Source organism: Molothrus aeneus, chromosome 12 (assembly GCF_037042795.1).
Source record: "Molothrus aeneus isolate 106 chromosome 12, BPBGC_Maene_1.0, whole genome shotgun sequence".
In the NCBI taxonomy this organism is placed as follows: domain Eukaryota; kingdom Metazoa; phylum Chordata; class Aves; order Passeriformes; family Icteridae; genus Molothrus; species Molothrus aeneus.
The window spans coordinates 13900680-13923364 of NC_089657.1; the positions used below are offsets into that span (position 1 = coordinate 13900680).

Here is a 22685-nt window from a genome sequence, read left to right on the forward strand (position 1 = left end):
TATTATTTTGAATATAATTCCAGAGGCTAATCCCTGAAACATTCAATGCATGATCATTACTCCTTTCTAGAGGGATAAACTGTGCCCTTGGACTCATACAAACAACTTTCATTGACTTCAACAGGCTTGCACTGATTTCAAAAGAAGGTTTTCTACTTGTCTATATAAGGCTTAGAGAACTGATTCCACAGGGAGATGTGCACTGGCAACAACAGATAAATTCTTGTGCTAATTGCACAATAAATCCAACTGTTGCAATGTTTAAATATCAGTTGGTTTATCACTACATTCTTAATTCACCCCAATTATTACCTAACTTTTATCTAAAATTTTACTCTTTGTCTATTATTTTAGTGTCTAGACAAACCCTTTTATTTTTTTCCCAAGTCCAGCACATTTTGAAGTTGGTAAAGACATTCATATAAAAACATCCTTATAGAAGAATTCAATACCCTCCTCCTTCCCTCTCCTGCTGGTTCAACATGCCCATCTATTTTACCTCGCATTCTTTTTCCTTTCCTTTTCTTCAGCTTCTTCTTTCTGAGCTGTATTTAGACTTTCAGCATCTGCCAAGTTATCCACAGCAATGGCCAAGAAGACATTTAGCAAGATATCTATTTCAAATCATTTTAAGGACATTATGCCTTACCACACTTGTGTGGTTTATTATCAGCATAAACACTGACAATGTGAGAGATATAAAACACATGTTCCCAACCTACAGCGTGGAGGTTTGTGATGCTGGAGTGTACTGCAAATAACAGCCATTAATGGACCAGTCTGATACTGGCTGTAAAGTGAGCAGAGATCCATTAGGGTCATGGGTTTTAAAATAGCAGAATGCTTGGGGTATTTTTTTAAATAAATGAAATTCAACTTCATGCTAGCCTGAGCAAGTCCATGAATATGAAATTGTCTATTATATGTGAAGACTGTCCAGGCATTTTGAAAAATTCATTTTTATAATGCACGGTCTTTCATGTCTACAACAATCTATATGAAATTCAGTTCTTCAGTCCATATCAGTTAATCACAAATACTGATACAAATACCATATAGTACAGAAAATACAATGTTTTTGCCCTTTCATCACCTCCTGACCTTTTAAGAGACTGGCAGTAGTTTGTTTCTACGTGGGGCCAAGGAGGCATTTCCAGATCAGTGAGGGCAGGGAAGGGGCATGCTGCAGCAGATTTTGTGCCAGCTGTGCCAGGGTGTGTGCCCTGGTCCCTGCCCTGCAGAGGGTCCCTGGCTCACCCTCAGCTGTGCCAGAGCTCAGGGCTGTGCCAGGGATGGATGGGGAACCATCACTGCCCACGGGCTGGGCTCCCGCCCTGCTCTGCCATCACACACAGCAGCAGGGCACAGCTCCCAGGGAAGGAAGAAAGAGAACATTCTCTGCTTTCTGCTTGGTGGTGGGCAGAGATGGCCTGGAGATCCTGCCTCTGGTTCCTCAGGGAGCAAGGAAAGCTCTGTTTAAAGGTGCAGAGAGCCCTTGCCCGTGGCCATTGACCCCCTCCCAGAGGGATTTTGTGGATGTCCCTGGCACACAGCCCCATCAGAGATGTTTCCAGCCAGTGTAAAGGATACAGTTACCACAGATGAAGAGGATAATGAAATATATACAGACGATCATGCCTGAGGATGAGGGACCACCGTAAGCCATTATGCCATCATACATGACAGCATTCCAGTCTTCCCCTGTTAGGATCTAAGGAGCAGATATTAGGAGATTAGTAGTAACTCAGCACCAAAAGTAAACAGAGAAACACATTTCCTCTGACCACACAACACACTAACTTTCTGTATGCATAAAGCAATACCATGTTCTTTTCATGCATTGTTTTAAAATTCCCATTTAAACCTCTCCTGAAAGCTTGGGTTTAACTCTCACAGCTTTTATTTTGTGCTATGCATTTATAGGACTGAACTTCAAAGGCAAAAATAATAAAAAAGAAATTCTATTGAAATGTTATTGATCTTGGCATGCCAAGGTAAGAGCCCTGGTTTTCAGTAATGCCACTTATGTAGCAATGCCAACAAACGTCCATCACTTAAAAATCAAGTTAGTATATGTTTTAAGGTTCTTTTTTTAAATTCTGGCCACAAATCTGTACTATGATAAAAATTCTGAGTATTGCAATGCAGGCTTTAGGGACACTTCATATATTTCTAAGTAACGTCTTGAAAATTATTTGTTCCATCCTGAGAAAACATGCAATACTCACTCTCCTTCCAAGCAATTAAATGGTTGTTTAAGAAAATAAAATGCATGCCATTTTCTAAAATTCTTTTTTGGGGAGCTAAACTTATCCAGCTAATTTTCAACCAACAGGTTGATTGCTCCTGAAGGTCTTCTAAAAGTGAAGGAATCTACATTCCTTTGAAAATGAGGCAGCCTAAAATCTGAATGAAATCTAACTCAGCTGAATTGGAAAGTTAAGCCTTAAGTTTTTGTAGGGGCAATGTCAGGTCAAATGTGAACACTTTAACCCATAAAGAAATTTCTCATTAATGTTTCCTTATCTTTAAATCAAATGAAAGATTTTCTGCTTGCTCTGGGAAAACACCAGATGAGACTTCTACCAAAGTGACAGGAAGTTGACACCAAGGTAAATCTTGCAGGGTCAGCTTTAACTCTCACCTACAATGGCTGAAACCAAATATTGTGGTAATGTACACAGCCAAGTGTGAAAATGGTGAGCAAGATGAAACCAAATAGCCTAATTGCAGTATCCAAATTGGGAAAAAATAGTTTTAAAAAAGCATCACAAATAAGTGAAAAGTAAACTCTAAGTATGCCCCTACCACTTCACTAGTTTGCCTTCACTAGCAGACAAGTTTGCCTTAAGATTTTAATAAAACCTGGTCTCTAAAGAAATTAATGCTTATTTTTATGTTATAGTGATATGACCCCAATGTAAATGTTACACACCTAATAAGTTAAAGAAAATAAATTGATCAAAATAAATATAACATTCCACCTCTTCTTCTAGTCATGTGTTTGATGGAGAAAGGAGATTTAACTCTGTGAAGTAACACAACAGCTATGTTGCATAGATAGATCAAAGAAGATATGAAACAAATGGTACAAATGGTGCAAAGTTACCAGAGTACTGAATTTAATGAGAAGAATGCTACTTAAAGTAAACTGAATAAATAGTATTCATGATTTCATTTTCAGGCAACATGATCACTTAAACAGTTTTGTTGATCAAAGGTAAAATGTCTCATACGGGATGAAAGAAAGTTACCTGGAATACAGTTAAAAGGGCTTGTGGAAAATTATCGAAGGTGCTCCGTTTTGTTTGAGTTTCATCAAAATTAAATTTGCCTCCAAACAGCTGCATTCCAAGCAACGAGAAGATTATGATGAAGAGGAAAAGCAGAAGCAACAGTGAAGCAATGGACTTCATTGAGTTTAACAAGGATGCTACCAAGTTGCTCAGGGATGCCCAGTGCCTATAAATTAAAATGCGTGTGTTAACACACACCAAAAAAACCCCAAACAAAACAGTAAAAGAGCAGTGCATGATGAAGTATTACAAAACAATTGCTGATCACTCTTCAGTTATCCTTAGAATTAGCAGTATTAGATAATCTTACCTTGTTACTTTAAAAATACGCAGGAGACGAACACAGCGAAACACTGAAATTCCAAGGGGTGACATAATTTCCAACTCCACCAAAATGGTTTCAACAATGCCACCACAAACAACGAAGCAATCAAAGCGGTTAAAGAGAGAAACAAAATAGGCCTGTAGGCCCAAGCTGTACATCTTTACTAACATTTCACAGGTGAATAAAGCCAGAAGAACTTTATTTGCGATATCTGGAACAAAATATTAAAGAAAAAAAAGATTCTGAATTGCCTCATAGATTCCAGTTTTATTTTAACATATCAGTACTATACTTTCTATATGAGTTTGCAGCTTTTTGCCTAAAAAGGAAATACTGGGTTTTTTTATGTTGGACTGTAGTTGATGCTTGAGTGGCAAAAGTTACCCGAGGATGTAAAGCTTCCTGCCAGCTATAAACTATTCATCTTTCCAATCTGTTGTGCAGTTCATGGTTCCTCAGCTCACAGCTTGAGTCCACGCTGTAACTTAAGCAACCAGCCCACAGCAAGTCCTGCTGTGCCAGTTCCCACTTCCTCCTCATCCTTCAAGCACAGTTCCATGATAAAAGTACAGATATTTACAATTTAGCATTGTCAGGTGTGTGCTGCTGCATTACTCAGCTCTGTTACAGCTATGGAAATCAAACATCATATTCAGTCATTTCTTTTCTCTCTCTCTGGCTGGGCTGAATATCCTTCAGACAGCAAACAACAAAATGGCAAAGTACAAAAGTAGCCACTGATAGAACGCAGCCACCCATAGTCAAGACCAGGACAAATAATTTTTGACTGTACCTTGGATCTGGGTCAGCCAGTCAGGTTGATTGTAATGCTCTGATGAGATAGTTAACGTGTTCAAAAAGACCAAGACAATAACAAGCCAATAAAATGTGACAGATTTTACTGCAGCCCTACATTTTCTTCTGTTAAAGCGGTTCCAGCGACGCCAGCGTCGACTGAAAGTTCAAATAAAAATAAATTTATTATTATATGGAAAACACATATGAATTTAAGGAGAGTGTGGTTTTCTTCTGTGTAGAAAACAAGTTCAGTTGTGTTTGTGTGAGCAGGTGTATTTTCATAAATATGTGTAAAATACTTCAATAGCTGTGTAAGTCATCACCAGTTGCAGATTAAGGACTGCTAACGTGTTATTCCTTTTTTAATATTTCCTTATAGTTTTTTAAATGTAAACCACAACATTTGGAGACTCCAATTTTCTGTGACATAATTAGATTAAGCTGCATTTAACATTTCATTGGGTAACAAAGTATAACTAGCTTTCCAAGGCCCCATACACTTAATAGCAATAAAGAAAAGTCAATGAATCAACTCAGAATTCAAATTAAATTCAGTCTAAAAATGTAGGCTTTGAGCTAAACCACAAAGAGAATTCTGGGAGGATTAAACAGAATAGGAATGCTGAGGTCACCTTCTAGAAATCTACCTATAACATCAGAAACCTTCTTTAGTAATTCCTAGAGATTTCTACTGATGTGCACTGAAATTGTGTCAGTGGGCAAATGTCCATGAAATAAAAAAGAGTGACAAGCTGAGGCTGTACCTAGATATGAGCTGGATTCAAAAGTGAGGACATATCTTTGGACTCATAAAACTAGATTTCTCTGCTTCACTTCTGGGAACTCTGTTCAAGCATTAACTAAGTTTTCTTTGTGCATCTTAAATTTGTACTTGTAGTAAAGGAAATCAATACTGGTTTCAGATACCAGTACAAAGACGTTTCAAGCCTTTGCAGTATTCTAACCATATAAAGGAAAAATATCCTGTCCTGCCCTAAATCAACACAGAATTCAAGACATAACATTCTTATCTTGCCAATCCCCTGCTCTAAGGGCTGTCCATGGCCATCAGCGGGATGCCTCATTCCCTGGGTAGGTTAAACTGACTGCTCTTACACTTACAGAACACCCTAACATTGAGGTCCATGAGACAATAGAACAGTACGAAAGAATACTGAAGAACAACAATGGTGCCATATTTTACTTATAAGACTCACAAGCAGGCTCAAACTGCATAACTCCAAGCTTTCTGAAGCCAATGGGGCTATTTTTTTTATTTTCCCCAGAAAGATGTGTGGAGCCAGTGATAGTAAAGTATAGTTAACTGGTATATATATGAATGTGTATGAATAACATGGGCATACATAAACAGACTACAGAAATAAAACAAAAATTCAAAAAGGAGAATAGCAGTAAATTTCTCCATTAGTTTGATACAAGTAAAGGCATGCTCCCAAAGATTTACTTCTATTTTGACTTGTAGTGCAGCAGGTAGGCAAGCTTGCAATGAAAAGCATTTTCTATTTTGATCCAAAGGCATTTTGACATTACTTTCAAAACAATATCCTTGATAAGTTATGGCCTGACTTACTTTCTGCTCAAGCTCAGTGTACTGACATTGCAGAGTAACATTCCAGAAGCTGGAGTGAGGATCAGCCCAGAAGAGTGAGAATTGGACCAAGATTTTGCATTTACCTTAGAATGAGATTATAAGAGGAAAATACTGACCTGAACTTGGATTTTGAGATGGTTTGACTAGAAGAAAAGGAAAATACATTTTTAAGAATGGGGAAAAAGTAATTAATAAATTCATTCTCTTTAGAATTTTGCATTGGCATTACACATATATAAAACAAACTTTTAACAAAATGCATCATGAATGCTGAAATTCTTTTGTCTGTTATTTATTTTCTGAAATACTATTTAAAAAACATTACAAATTTTCTTGGTGAAAGAAAGGAAATCTCCTTTAAAACTCAGTAAATAAACTTTGAATAAACATGTAGGAGCTGCCTGGAAGTCATGAATAACTGAGCAAATAAATACTGAATACCATGGGTTATAGAAATACTCTCATATATTCAGTTATTGTCTAAAAAAATACATGTTCCCCAGGTCATACACAATTTAACAGAAATATTCAGTTTTCCATGTCATTAGAAACTTCTATTCTTTTCTTATAATTTGGACAAAAATCATATTTTACAAAAGCTTTCAGGAAATCACCATTCCACTCCAAGCTGAGTTGAATTGCCTTTTACCACCTTAACCTGAGAATTTTAGGAGCGCTTTAATTCTCTTATCATTGGTGGAATATCAAACTCCTGTGTGTGCCATACAAAGCCTGGCTATTTCAAGGCACTTTTGGCTAAACAAACAGTGGGGAAATAAAGACCCTTGGAAATGCTGAGATGTTCTGAGCTCAGCTCCCAGCCGTGCACTCACCACAAGCTCCCGCAGCACGCCGGGCTCTCCCCTTCCCCGCTGACGTTCTCTGTGTTCACCGACTCGGTCTCGCTGGTGGGCATGCTCGCTGTGGGGACACAGAACTGCCTCAGAGCCAGCCCCACGCAAGGCATGGCACAGCTGGCATCTCCTCACCCATGGCAAGAGGGCCTCCAGCTCTGCTGGGAGCTTGGACAATCTGAGGAGTTGTAGATGAAGTCAGACACTTCATCAGTCCTCCTCTCTCACCAAAAGGAAGCACGTGGAATTCCAGAGAGAATGGTGGCTTTTTTATTTTTGTCGTTTCTTTTTAGTGATTCAAGGTAATTGCTTACAATTCACTGCAGAGTATAGAGCACAGGAAGTTTGTACAAAGAGTATGTTACCCCAGCAAAGAAATTAAACTGAGCTAGATTCTGAAACTTTTCCCTTTGAGAAGTGTTCTCTTAGCACTTTGGAGGTGCTTTTCTGTTGAAGTGCTATTAAAAGCTCGCTGATTCCAAGAAATATCATCAAACTTCTGAAAGCAGGAACAATCACACCGTGGTCACACTGACCACTCTTTGCTCTTACTGACATTGTGAATTATTGAGGCAAGATGCCAGAAGGTAAATGTGCCTGCAGATACTGTGTGAGCAGCAGGCAGGAGCAGGGAGAATGGTCCTTCAAAGCATGATGAGAATTACCACTAATAAAAAGGGGACAAATACATTTGCCACAGAGTCAATTACTGCACACAGAGTGGATCAGTACTGAGTGGTTAGCAATTGGAGCTGATGGCTTTTTAGACAAAATTCATTTTCAGCTGGGTCATCACCATTTGTCTGCAAATCAGCTGAAATATAGAGGGAGAACACCTTATGTCAAAAAGTGTTAGGAAATGATAAACAGCCAAAGTTCTCAGTGCTTCTGAGGGGAGAGCACTACTTCCATGTCTGCAAAGTGAGCGTGAAAGGAAAACCTCAGGAACAAGAAAAGGGTAAATTAATGTTGCTGGTTTATACAGTAGAAATACCATTTAAAGTAGGAAACATATTAGAGGTGCAAGATGCACTGAAATTACTGTAAAACAGCAAGAACAAAAGAAAAACAGAGCATTCTAAAGGTATTCTGGTGTGTACCTTCTACTGTTTTGATGTTTTGCTTGATTGGTTTATTAGGTTTGGTTTGTTGGGAAGAGTTTAAGCCAATGTTTGTGAATTGAAAGCACTCAGAGCAATACACTGCCAACTTCTGATAGGGAGATCTCACTATTTGATGATATGAGATTTAAGAATCAGACCCTGAATTTTCTGATTTGTGCACAAATCAGGCAGAGAGTGATAAGTGTTAGGAACAGTCTCTCTGCACAGCCTCCATACTGCCTCAACAGCGACATGAAGACAGAGGGGAGTGGGAAGGGCTGGTTTGGTTTCTGTGCCCATCAGTCCCATCCAAGCTGGAGACTGGCAGGTCTGTGCAGGCCAGGTACTCAGCTACTGCTGAGAATCTGTCCCCATAAGCAAGTCACTGTTATATGGAATGCTAAACAGAGTGGCATAACAAAGAAAGATCCAAAATGTCCATGCAGGTGTTTGAATAAACAAAGCACTTCAGGCAGTAAGCACAGCAAAACCTTCTTTCACAAGGTTCTTCTGTTCTGATGTTTCTTTTAAAATATTTCTGTAATGACTTTATATATTAAAACTCTCTGGTTAGCACCTGCAAGTGTCTCAATTCTAATATCATACCTCCCTTTATAAATCAGTTTTAAAATAATGAATTTTTCTAGTCCTGTAAGAACTTCACTGCTTACAGTCAGAGTTCAAAAGGAATTTCACTCAAAAGTAAAGAAAACATTCTTTGATGTTCAAATTCAACTATTAAAATTTCAAAGGGTTAAAGAAAAAAAGAATCACAAATTTATTTCAAGCATAGTCTCAGGGCTTTAGAACTAAGAATATTTATTTTTAAATGCCAGTTTCTTGTGAAATAACTATAAATATATATAAGTATACCCTGTCTGGTAAAGAACTGAACTGGTTGCCTTGTGCCAGGTGACTTGAATGCTATTAGAAAACATGGCATTACAGTCACCTAATGATGAACATTTCAGCACTTGTGATGAGCAACTGCAAAATAAGAGTGCTGAGGTCTTGTTTCACATATCATTAAGAGCTGCCAGGAAAACACAACTAGGCCTACTTCCATGATTATTGCATATGTGCAATGTGTCCCATGCTTGTATTTCAAATTTATCAACCCTCCTGTCCCCTGGAAGAAAAGGTACCTAGAATCCAATGCTTCATAAAGTGTCACTCCACTGAGTGACAAAAAAGCTACATTTAATGCAAGTAATGCAAGTGCATGTAAAAGTGAAGTACTGTAATTTTAACTCAAGTCTACCCTGACTTTATGTGTTAGCCCACAATAAGAAATACCAGCCCCTTTTGAACACAATTATTTGAAGAAAAACAAAGTAAGAATATCTTTGTCCCTACTGAAGGGAATGTCAGTTCTGTTAATTATTAAATACATCAGAATGTTACTGTGTTTCAGACACCACAGGGCTCTTGCTGCATCTCTATCAGTGACTTGCAGGTGCTGTATTACAAACAGAAGAGGGAAAAAAGAACCAATTCACATTAGAAACTCAGCTGCCATTATACTGTAATTTATATGTCAAAATTGGAACTCGACAGAAGTACTGAGAAAGGCACCGTGTGGAAGTCCAGCTCCAGCAATGCCAGCAAGTCATCAGGTCTTTAGGCAGAAGAAAAGAGCAGCACTGCATGTCCACATCCACTCTGCTAATGCAAGCAACCTGCCAGATCCCAAAACAACTCAGCTCCATGGCCACAGCTCCATAAGGGCAGGTGGTGTCCATGAGGCAAACACAGCACACAATTTTGAGAGACTTTTGAGAGACTGATCTCAGCAGGGTCAGCTCTGAGATCTGTAAACTGGCAACCCAGTATTGAAAGGAAGATGCCAAATTTTTGTCTTTCCTTTATTCACCTTTTGCCCTTATTTTACTGGCATTCTTCTGGAAAGATTATCTAGATTTCAAGATCTAATAATCTCCTCAAAATCAGCTAACTGGTTTCAAACAAAAGAATGCTTGCATTAGACAAAATAAGCAACCCATACAGCATGCAGCTTAATACTTTCCTGAGTGGATAGAAAACAGGTCAAATACATCAACTACTATATTTTGCTTCTATGGATAAGAATATAACATGAGAAAAACAATCCATTGTATTCACAAGGTACTCTATGGAGTTTCAGGCTTTGGAGCAGGGATTTCCAACTCCACTCCAGGATGTAACATAACTAATGCACAGTGAAGAGCAAGCCACTGTCTAGCAGCAGTGTGCCCTTGCCAGCTAGAGTTGGAAGAAATAAATTCCATAATCCTGAAATACAACAATTCAGCATCACTGTAGAATCCAGAAGCAGGCTAAATTACAACCTGAATTACTGAATTGTGGTTTCAAGTATTAATGTTGGAAATGTTTTCCTCTCTAATGTAAATTATTAAAATCTTAACCTGAATCAACTTCAACTGTGCATTTTCACACTGGTGCACGTTGCGCAGCCTTGTGGTTAACTGTGCTGAAGGAAAAGTGCTGCAGAAGTGGAGTGATCTGCACAGCTCATCAGTATTGGCTACTGCAGAGAATCTTGGCATTATATTAAACTGGCAAAATTTTAGATCACTCTTACAAAAAATTACATGTTCTGTTTGCTAGTAACAGCCAACCAATTTCTTGAATTGTTGGTTCCAAAATTTTCCTAATTCTTTCTCAAATTAGTACATGAATTTTCTGAATCCTTTTTACCAAATCTTTGAGGTAGTCAAATGGGAAAACTGAGTGGGAAAAAAAAATCCCCAAACTGGCAACATTACCATTGCAAATTCATCTCAAATTTTCCCAAGTCTGCTGTATGCCCAGAAAACACTTCAGAAAGAAGTGGCACTATCTCTTCTGACTGTGAAGCTTCTTGGGGTAAATTCAGTTTAAGGAGAGTCTGCTTGGAAGATGTTCTCCATGATAGTGTAGCAAGATATCTTTTTTCATAGTGCAGATTTAATGTTGCTGTAGATCATTCTTATGGGCTCTCTGTTTTTATAGGCAGCCCATGGAAAAACAATATAAGGCTGGCTGCATAGCAGTGGAAAGAGAGCAAATAAATTGGGTTTTGTTATAGTAGCATCACTGAACCAACCACTTGTAGCCTGAAGGATGACACTGAGAACCTTGGGAATGTTCTACACACATGTTGCTTTTAATGGACATACAGGTAGAGGGAATACAAAGAAAACTATTTATTGTGGGGTTTCTAATCCAGAGACAGTCTAAGCTTCAACTCCTCAGATCAGCATAATCATCTCAGAAAGAAATAAACTTAGGCCATTAATCTGCACTTTGGAAAAACCCTACTCACAAAAGGTGCACCTGCCCTGCCAGGCAGAGGAATCCAAGTCAGTGACCCTGAGTTTGGAATGCCTCTGACTTGCAAGGTCAAGCACCAGCCATGGCACAGCAGCCACGGCCAGCAGGTGACAGCAGGTGCCAGGCAGTGCCAGGCTGGTCCTCACAGACATCAGAACCTGAATCTGCTCATTTAAGGGCTAGTTCAAAGTAAAATTGCAACTGTCTCTCACAATTTTTATAGGAAAACTATTTCAGCAGGCAGAGCTGAGTGAGCTATCAGACAGTGATAGGTATATATCTACATGTAACAGCTGCACAAACAATTTCAGGCAGACTCGGTGTTTGTACAAAACAGGCCCCAGCAATTTCTGGCTTAGAATTCTGCATTCTCTAAAGTAACTGGATGAGAGTATCAACCTCAGTCTGGGCCACAATAGGAATTGTTAGGACAGCAAGAAATCCAGTTGGTCAAATAACTTAGTTGCAGACAGCACTAACACTGGATCTCCTAACTACTGCAACTGTGCTCATGTCAAAACAGGACATTTGTCAGTATTAAAACAGGCAGATTCGAAAATAATTATCATACTGTAAACCTCCATCTTCATTGTGGGTGGGGCAAAGTAAAACAAATTACAGAAACAAAACCATCAACAACAAAAGGAAATACAGTAAAAGCTTGTTGTGTTTTGTTAGATTCTACATCATAAGTATCAAAAGTAAATAGTAAGTATTATCATGCTGTTCTAAGCTTACACTATGATGGATTACAAAACTTGTAAAATACTTTTATTACTTTCTTCATGCCTAAATTTAAAACACACTTTTGGTCTGGGTTACCTGACTTCTGAAAAAGAAAACCTATTCTTCAAGAACAGCCACAGACAAAGACACTTCAGGGGAAATGTGAATGGATTAAACACTCTGTTTTAGGGAGGTAGAGCAGAGCACCTCTATTTCAAACATGCACTTCAACCAGGAGGAAGGTCTGCATGCACAAGGGTTCCATGCTAGAGGGCTGTGCCTGGGTTACAGAGAAATGCAAACAGTCTGTGCTCCCGAAAGCTACCGCATCCAATGCAGTATGGGCACGAAAGAGAAGTTCAACTGCAAATCCGAGCACGTTTTACCATGTTTATTGGAAGAACGGCCAAAGCAGCTAAGTCTGCTTTTCTTCTTGTCTTCCATTAAGTCAGCCAGTGTAAGCCCTGGGGAAGCACATGTAATCCCAGCAGTGACGCGGGAGGTGGCAGCAGTCGCAACGCAAAAAACAAAAACGTGTCCGTACACACAACACAGGCAAGGTTAGGCAAAACAGACTGACATCACCGGCAGCACAACTGTCACAGCTAAACCCCTCACCTCTCCCAGCTCCTCGCATTCTGAGCTAAATTCGCAGTGCTTTGAAGGCAATGGAAGGTTTTTTTCGTTGGCTTCAGGATAATCAATAATAAAGACTTGCAACTTTCACTAAAGGCATGTTTACAATTCTAGTAATTAAAAGGTATTCTGTTATTCAGCAGCATTGAATACCTGCCCATTATCAGCAACAGAGACATACAAATGCATAGGATTTATAAATAAATTACTTAATGACTTCTCTGATTAGAAATGTTCAAATGCTGGGGAGCATTGCAGGAACCTCAACTACAATTTTAAACAATTACGTGAGAAACTATTAATCACTGATTTAATCATCTTTGAAATCTCTGCCTTTGCCTGCCATGGAAATCTTGTGTATCCTAAAGCCAGAGCTCTTCTACATCATTGAGGAGCACCATGGTGTTCATCCATCTCCATAAACCAGAAGTAATCTGGATCATCCAGAGGTTTAGATATTCAAAGCAGGGACACAGTTGCCTAGAAGCCTGAAAATTATTATTTTGACTATCTTGGGACCCAGCTGTACTTCATGCTTCAAAGATGGCTCAAGAAAAAAACATCACCAATATATTTCAACTAAATTTATTACCTAAAAATATCTGAAATGCAAGGAGGTGGGGCAACTCGGTAACCCTTCCTCCTTTACAGGCTGTTGCAGTTGATATTTACATTGAACTACCAAGCCACATATTTAAGGACATGTGCATAAATCCAGGAGTGCTAGGAGATTGCCTATTCACTGGAAATTTCCACACAAAAGCATATATGTCTGCCTGAAATCAAATTCTTGGTATTTCCCTTAAAGCTCTTTTAATTACCTTCCCTCTATTTTCACTCTGTAAGTCTTCTTTTAACTTAGCCTAAAATTATGCCTAAGTTAACAGCTTAGACTTAAAAGTTCTTTCAAACTCAGTAGATATGCAAAGTAATTTTGCATATTATCTGTATGGCCTCAAAGCTGTTTAAGGAATGCCAGAGCAAATGGGGTTTTTTTGCAGCCTATTAACAGACATCCAATTTGAACAGAACAAATAGGGTTCCTGGGATTTCACCTGTAAACCCGGTCCACTGGCACCACAGCTGACAAGCCAGTCATCCAACACTCTCAGCAAACTCAGCATCACCTAAAATTCTACACAGCAGCCTTGTACAAATGTATTTACTCCATAAAATGTGTCATCTTTTATATCTCAGGCTTAAGATTTTATACTAGTACTCAAACCCAGAGTTTATGCACTCCTTCCACACATTAGTATCAGTAACTAAGTATTGTGAATTCTGGCTTTTTTTGCTCTGTTCTAGATAAAAATTCTATTTGTGCAACATATTTTCCAATAGACATAAATTATTCCTTTCCAGTGGTGCAGGAATCAACACCAACCCACCCTTTACCTTGCATCCTCTCATAAAAGCAGTGTCCTTCCAGTCAGTAACACGGCCCCATACTCCCATACTTTGCTTTTATTGTGAACTAAAGGACTCATAAAATTCTGAAACTCAAAGATTCTGAAAAACTTCTACTATCACTGCAATACAGAGAGAGTATACTGTCTATCATACTTCATTATATTTCAATATCAAACTACCAGATAAATCACCTGGTTCTAACAGCCTACTGTTAAATAAATACATCATAAATTATATTTGTTAGTGTCAAGTGAAAATCCCACAAGATTTCATTTATTGCACACCCAGTTAAGACAGGTTGTAAAAAATGTTCTCTATTGTATTCTGAATATCAAAAAGAAAGACACAGAATGTTGTTTTCCTACTTCAACAACAACAACAAAACATCCTCAGTTTTAGCACAAGGTTATTTCTTGACTGTAACTTCGGTCATATTTTTAAGTACTTTATATCATTATTGTTTTCCTTGCATGCACCCACAGGAAAACACATTCTAAGGATTTACAATAAGACTTGGTGGCATATGGCTTCTCTGCACTAAGTCTTTCCAGAACACAAATAAAGCAAAGTTTATAAGTCTCAGTAGCGACTGACTGCAGACAGTGATTCATACATGGACACCCCGAGCAGAATTTTGTTGTAAGATTCCAAATTACCTTCCATGACTCAGCATCTCCATATTGACAGACAATTTTTCTGCTAACCAACACTTCTGCAAACTGGGAAAGGGAAAGCACTGGCCAGGCTGCCTTCCCTGCAGTGCAACACCCCCAGGAGGAGTCAAAGTGTCCCCACAGAAGTAGAGAGGAAGGAATACGTACTGTTCCTCTTGCCTTCTTCATCAGCCTCTTCATCATTCTCAGGGTCAATGTCTTCTGCCTGGGTAATCCAGTCTAAATATCCCTTCAGGTCTTCTTCAAGCTGCTGTTTTTCACGTAGCTTCTGGAAGTCCCCTCGGGCCTTGGCTTTTTCTCTTTCTTTGGAAAATTCTCTATCAAATGCAGATAAAGCAGAAAAAAAACACTGATTGACAAACTCTTTGGCATTTTAATCAGTCTTGACACTTCAGATTAGCACAGTGACATAGAAAATACACCAAAGATTGGGGTGCTGCGTAGAAAACAAGGTAGAGGTGCAAAGAAGTCATGGCAAATCCCTACCACCTTACATCCCAACTTACAGAGCTTTTATGACTTAATCAAAAATTAAGCAGTATTTTTGATACTTCCCATAAGGGAAGAGTATATTCTTCTCATTTAATTACTGTTCTTCTATACAAATATCTCAAAATTTCTTTTATCTACAAATAGAAACTAGCTTGCAATAATGAAGCTATTTCACATGTAAGTATTAAGTTTCAGTGAAAAGAAAATTCTGGTTTTAGAAAAGCCTGTTCTAAAATCCTTCCTCTCCCGGTCACAGTTCATTTGCCATGTCCAAACATACAGGATCCCCCTACTGGGCTCTCCCTTAACAATATCACACACAGGTTCCTGTGCTGTTGGAAATTTGCTCCCTGCAACAGAACCTAGAAGTCCTCACAGATCAGAATCAGAAACTTAATCCTCTATCTCACTGCCCCAGTCTCAAGACAATGTATTGGACTGTCTATCCAGTTTAGTTCATGACTGGGTTCAATCTCTGAATTGTCATGGAATGATAATAGAAATAATGAAATCATGCTCTTTGATGAGGAGATTGAATAAAATGGCCTCCAAAGGTCTTTTTCAACCTGAACTACCCCAAAAATCTAAGATTTCCTGAATGACATATGACTCAAGACAACTAACAAGTATATTCTATGTGCTCCCCCCCAACATCTCACATGCCAACATTACTACAACTTTTGGTGTGATCCACAGCTCCAAATGAGAAACCCCCTCTGCTACAAGGACCAACACATTCCAGTTATCTGAGTATCAATATGTAGTGTTAGGGGCAGGCAAGGATCTTTTGGATTGTATTCTAAGTACACACAATTCAGTATTTAAAGTTAAGCTTGTTCTGAGTAACATGATAATCATTGAAGGGTTGGGAGGGACCTCAAAGCTCATCCCATTCCATGTTCCTGCAGTGGGCAGGGACCTCTTCCACTACCCCAGGTGGCTCCAAGCCCTGTTCAGCCTGGCCTTGGACACTTTCAGGCATGTGGGAGCCACAGCTTCTCTGGGCAATGTGTACCGGGGCCTAACCACCCTCACAGGGAAGAATTTCTTCCTAATATTGATATAAACTGCCTTCATTCAGTTTAAGCAGTTTACCCCTTGTCCTATTGCTACTCACGTTAATCTTACAACAGGGCTGAAGTTAAACTTTAAAAAAAGGCTATAGCAATTTCATTTTCCATTAATTTGCAGCTCCTTGATTTATTGGAAAATTTCACTTGAAGATATTCCCTAGCTAATATGCTCTTAAGGGGAAATGTATTGAACCACTCAATCATACCGTTTCTCAAGTGGAAAATATTATAAAATTCACATAAGACAAAAATATTTTAAGACAGTCAAACAATTAGCAATAAAAATATTGCCCTAAGAAAGCAGAATATAATAAAAGAAAGTCTCCAATTTTCAAAATAATATTACAATTTGGTGATATACACTGTTTGTTTAGAATTACAAAGACATAATCTCTCCAGGGGGCATCTTATTTATTTTCACTAGCTGTTTTAGTCTTTAAACACGTCAGAGAAAAAATTTAGTATTTAGATGACATCAGTAAATTTAAGTGTTAAGCTGTTTACATACAACTATGGAGATGCTGGAGGTTTTTTAATGTTATGTTGCAGAAGTTCCACAGCTTTCTGCTGCAAATGCTAAGAGGCAGGCACTGCATCTTTTACAGCTGAGGACTTAATTCAACAGCATTTCAGCCTGGCACATGGGGATCATCCTGCTCCATCTGATGGCACTGTATTGAAGCTGAAGAATGCCAGTGCTTGCATTTGCTACCCTTCATCTCCCATCCAGGACCAGATCCTGCAAGAGGCCATCTCCTCACAAAAATGCCAGTGAGAGAGAGAGAGAGCTCTAAAGATCTCTCTGAAAGATAATCACTCTAAAAAATAACCAGAGTAATTCCACGAGTCAATAAGAAACTGTTTGGGTTAAGGAATGCCAGGTTTAAGCTTCTCTCAGAGAGAGGATTAGAGCCTGTCCTTTCCACCTGATTGAGGCAGCATGCTCATGAGTCACTTCCCACAGGCAGGATCTCTGGAGAAAGCTATCATGGCAGAGGAGGAAATGAGAAGTAGCAAGCCTTGCTGGCTTTTACTAAGCATTCATGTGTTTTTCATTTAAAGTCCTTCAGGTATTTCTCATTAATTCAAAGGAGATGTGATGCGTGAGGGTGAAGTAAAACAAAAGTTGCTGTTATTATATAGAGTGAAGTGAACGAAATAATTTTTTAATTAATCAGCTGGCAAGGCTGATACTTTGAACAGAACTTCACCCATGCCTGAACTGCTCTTTGACTTCACATTAAAACAGCTGCATGCAGAGAATTAAACCTGGTTTTTATATACACAGCTGATTCTGACCTTTCCCTTTAGTACTGCACAGAAGTCAGATGCTGCCTTGCTACAGGCTGCTGCCATTTATCAGTAGGGGGAGATGCAAGGGTGCTCATTTCCATGATATTTAAAAATTTCAATTTTATTTTTAAAACTTGACTGTTTATAAGGAACTATAAAACATGAGAAAGCAATTTTCTTCAGGGGAGGGATGAATCTGGCTCTATGGTATTTTTTTTCTATCACATCCAAAATGAAGGGACATTCCCTCAGACACATATGTACAGACTTCTTCTAGGGGAATGCCATGGATAAGAAAGGAGAATTGAATAGAATCGGAAAGAAATGGATTTCCTGTTGGCAAAACAAAAGCATCTCTTTTTCTTGGCCAAGAAATAAGTAATTTGAAAAAGATGATGGGGGTGAGAAGAGGGAGAGATGTTGGCTCTTTAAAGCTTCTGAGACAGACAAAGACATCTGGACAAAAAGATACTTGAATATTTAGGTAAAGATACATAGACATTGGCTGATCTCCTGGAAGGAGGACTAAGACAGCTGCTTGTGCAGCATTTCATGGCTGGGGAGTGGGAAGGGTGGGTCCAGGGCAGAAAAGAAAAGCTTTCAGCTCTGTAGGCAGCACAGGGACTGACGTGGTCAGGCTGGTGGCCTAAACTGGCCTCCCTGTCATCAAGCCAGCACTCAGGCCAGCAGCCTCTGAAGCTGACAGGCTCAAGAAACTGCACATTAATTGCAGTAAGTGGACTTAAGCTCTGTAAATATTTGGTTTCACAAATGCCTGTGCTAAGAGCTAACTTTGAAACACGTATTTCATTCTGGTTTGATAAAATGACCTGGATCTGATATTTGAAACTATTTTGGGCAGGAGGTGCTGCATCTGCAGCACAATAGAGACATCACTTGCAAAATAAAGCATTTTATGGAGACTAATTTACATAATCTCATTTACTTTTAGTGATAACTAACCCACTATATAAAATTCAGGGTTTATTTCTGTTGCCCAAAAATTCCTTGTCTCCTAGCAGAAAGATGATCTCATTTCTCTGTTCAGGCACAACACCATCATCATCAATGGTTGTTGAGGCAGAAGCATATAAAATGCAGGGCTTGAATTCATGCTTCAATAGTCTGGGGCAATCATGCCAGATTTTTCTTTCTTCAGCAGAGTGAAATAACCCCTGCTGGTGTGCATCAGTCAGGAATGGCTTGATGCAACAAGGTGGAAGTGGCAGCAGGGAGTGCCTGCTGGGACTCAATTACATCTCCCTGGTTCTCACACCTTCAATTACAGGCAGGGTCATATTAACCAGAAATCTGAAGGCAATTTGTTGAAATGCTTTTGGTACACTCTCCCTTCTCTCTGTGTACTCACAGATATAATAACTAGAGACACCTCTACCAGCCTCCTACCAGCTGAAAGCTTTCCCATGCTAAAGGCCAGGGACATTTCATCAGGGGGCCTGCACAGCAGCATGAGTGTTGCTGAAATTCCTGTGTGTCTCTAGGCATTGATGATGGGAAACAAACAGGTGCTTTTGATATCAGAGAATAAAGCAGGACACAAATCCTTTGCTAGCCATATTCCTGCCCTTTTGTGTCACTGCAAATGCAGTGGGAGGGAGAGTGAATCTCCTGCATGGAGAGCTCTCTGCACACAGGGTCTGGTATGTGGAAAGTGTTAAGCTAATTCTATATGTAGAACTGCCAACCAGACATCCCAGACTCATTTATTCACAGAGAACAGTCACATAATAACAAAAATGTACTCACACGAGTACAGTGCTGGGCAGCAGACTTGCAGGAGAGGTTTCACACTGTGGTAACCATACCAACCAACAAATCAGCAGAATCAAGTCAGAGAACTAAAACTACCTCAAGTGTACAGCTAAGCAGGGACAGCAGCTCACAGCTGGGTGTAAAGTGTAACAGATGTGAAGAGACATAAAAAGGTTAAGTCACATCACATCTTTAAATACAGGAGATTTGTACACATCATGGTCATCCCTTCTTTTAGGGGGAAAAGACCCCACAGGCTGAACGCTAGAATTACTGTAGGGCAAAACCAAAAGTCCTCGCAGGAATTTTCCTTGAGCAAGGAGCATTGGGCCCTTGATGGGGAAATGCAAGCTGGTATTACCTACCCATGGCTGTCTCTGTGCAGGTGGTCAGCAATTGGCAAAATGTGCATTCCACAGCTCCAGCAGCAGCTGTGTGGAGCAAGGGCCTGTCCAGCCTTACTGTGCCAGAGTGCCCAGGAGTGCCATGGCATCATTGGTAGAAACAGACACACAGGGAACCATTTGATAGAGCACCAAAACTGAGATTTGCTGTTTCAGACCACTGTTAATTAGATCTGCACATTAAGATGTGCCCCTCCTCTCCTGGGTCAAGCCCCACTTGGCCCAGGACACTCAGGATTTGTTGGCAGAAGAAGGGGCAGGTGTGAGCCCCGGAGCAGAGGCTGCCATGCCCTGACATCAGTCTGTGCCCTCTGCATGGGGTTTGTGAAGCTGCCCTGTCTTGTTCCCTGCCAGGGGCTGCCCAGCAAGCACCCCATAGCACTCATCCCTAAAAAACCTCGGTGTGGTGAATTCAGACAGGACTGAAATAAAATCAGTTTCCCTCCAAGCTCTTACTCAAGACTACAGACCTGACCTGACTTTAGTGGTTTCTGTCTAAAGTAATCAGTTATTTACTGCTGTATACAGCTGAAAGTATTTGCTGATTAATTATTGTTAGTATAGTCAACTGATTGATCAAATATAACATTTGCTTTCTAAAGGAAAGTTTTACTTTCACCAGGACACAGAAATTAAACTAGCCTGCTTCACTTCCTGAGGTCTACAGCTGAAGCCCCTCTCCTTGTTTTCAATGTATATTCAGTTTATCTATGGGAAGGAGTTAAATTTTCAGCAATAATTTTCATTTTCTGTTTTTCACTAGGCCTTCCTGCTGCTGTGAAAAGGAGCCCTGCCAGAACCAGTTCATTTTCCTTTTGCTGAAAGGCTATGGATGACAGTTTACTGCCATTTTCTATTTGGTGAATCATTATTCAAATGTCTTTTTCTATGATTTTTTTTCCATATATACTGTAGACAACAGTTCTTAGGTGTATAAGCTTATCTGCACCAACATCATTTATATGACATTAATAGACAGATACTGCTGGGAGATTGGGGTGGATGAGCACACACCCTTAGATTTTAGAATCACTATGTACATACATTGCAAATTTTGCTGGGGAAAACAATAACATTCACTTAGTAACCTGCAAGATCACATGCAGGAGGATGTAAGGACATGTCAAAGCCTATGTTTTGATGTTCTTTTGCAAGGCAATAAATTCAACTTATAAATTTATTAAACTGTGTTTGAAAGGTTTTATTTGTTCCCGTGGCTACCCAAAGAAATGCTAATGCCTTGAGCAGAAAATGCCATCAGCAGAACCCATCTCCTAATGATAAGGACTTTCTTCAGGAATAGATTATCATGCATCATTAAAAGCCATGCCTCTTGGTAAATAATTTATTTCCTCTGTTCATAGAAAACCAGTTTAATGCTTGCTGAATTACTGACATGCCTATTTTAACTCCTTGGGTTGTTTTTTTTTTTTATTTTTTTACACTTTAAGGAAGGATGAGTATCTCTATCCTGATCTTTATTTGTTAACTTTCTAATAACCTTAACCTTACAATTGCTAACTTTCAATTTCAGCTCACTCTTTTGCACCAATAGCCATTTAGGCTCTGGTCTTTCACACTGGAATATCTGGAGGAGGCCTGTCCTGAGCTCCCAGTTTCTATGCCTAGTGTTTCATGCCTTCAGAGAATTCACTTTTAGAGTAACGTGAATACTTCTAGAGTAAAAAAAAGTAAGAGTAAAAGGAGTTTTCTAGAGTTTTTTGCAAAAGCTGATTTAACTCAAGCCTATGAATTCTCTCCATCCTTGTTATTCAATGGAATTACTTTGCAAAAAAATCTCCACAGTCAGCTTCCATGCAGAAATCACAATATTTACCACATGCAGATTCCATACACACATTGTTTCTGTTCATTTACACTACTGATATTAAAATATGAACTGTATTTTTAAGAATGTCACCTTCTGCAGGCAAGACTGACATGGATCACCAGGAAATACTCACCTTCAGAAAGAGCTAGATGTAAAACAAAAGATCTGCCAAATCATCATTCCCATCCATTTTACAGTATCTAAATACATCAAACATGCAGTGCACAAGAGGCATTACAGAACTACAAAGGGGCAGATGGTCACAGAATAACAAAGGAGTGCAAAGAGAAGAACTGAATATTTTACAACAACAAACAGATCAAAAACAGCAAACAGATTAAATGTACACGGCACAACCTGATATAAAGGAAGTAACACTTTCATACAGAAAAGGTATTAAGCATTCAGATTCCAATTTCAAAATCTGTATGCAGAGCCATGCTTTTCAAGTAAGTTGGCATAATATTTGCATTCTTGATATTTGATTGGTTTAGTAAAATTTAACTTTATCTGTGGATTTATCATAAACCAAGTTTTCATGTTATGTTTTGAAGAATATAAAACATAAAAGCTAATAACTTTTAAATAAAACCAAAAAAAAATTATGGGTTATATATTCAATGCTTGGCTCAGAATGAAAAAATATCTTTCTACTAAGAAACAGAAAAACATCCATTGGATCTTACTAGTACATCAAATTTATCCATAAAATTTAGACTTGGAGCTCTAAACAGAAATTATGGGGGAAATTATTTATATACAACTGTCATATACTGCTTAAAATAAATCAGAGTAACAGTATTCCACACTGGCCCTTGTTTGCCAGAGTTTCAAACAAGTATTCCAGGACATTCTCTTCACTTCTCTACCAAACATCAGTTTGCTATGACTGGAATCTTTTAGGAGCATCTCCTCAGACTTTCTCCTTGTACTTTCAATGTCAGTCCTTGGTGATATTTATACATCACATGTCTCAGCCCTCCAATGTCATTGTCTTCAAAAAGAAAACAAAAAATGGGAGTTTTAGGAAGGCTCTTTCATATATTTAGGGCAAACATGGATTCAGACAATTC

At 39.0% G+C, this 22685-nt stretch overlaps 1 protein-coding gene across 2 annotated transcripts in view; it reads right to left on the reverse strand.

Annotated features, from left to right (window-relative positions):
* CACNA1D (calcium voltage-gated channel subunit alpha1 D) overlaps positions 1-22685 on the reverse strand; it is a 168464-nt gene that overhangs the window by 63309 nt on the left and 82470 nt on the right. For both annotated transcript variants that reach the window (XM_066558320.1, XM_066558319.1), the window contains exons 9-16: positions 14894-15063; positions 6865-6952; positions 6148-6174; positions 4415-4575; positions 3607-3832; positions 3255-3462; positions 1591-1711; positions 500-614 (exon numbers count right to left, since the gene is read on the reverse strand). In XM_066558320.1, the coding sequence (XP_066414417.1) occupies positions 500-614; positions 1591-1711; positions 3255-3462; positions 3607-3832; positions 4415-4575; positions 6148-6174; positions 6865-6952; positions 14894-15063 (1116 nt within the window). The remainder of the gene's footprint in view (positions 1-499; positions 615-1590; positions 1712-3254; positions 3463-3606; positions 3833-4414; positions 4576-6147; positions 6175-6864; positions 6953-14893; positions 15064-22685) is intronic.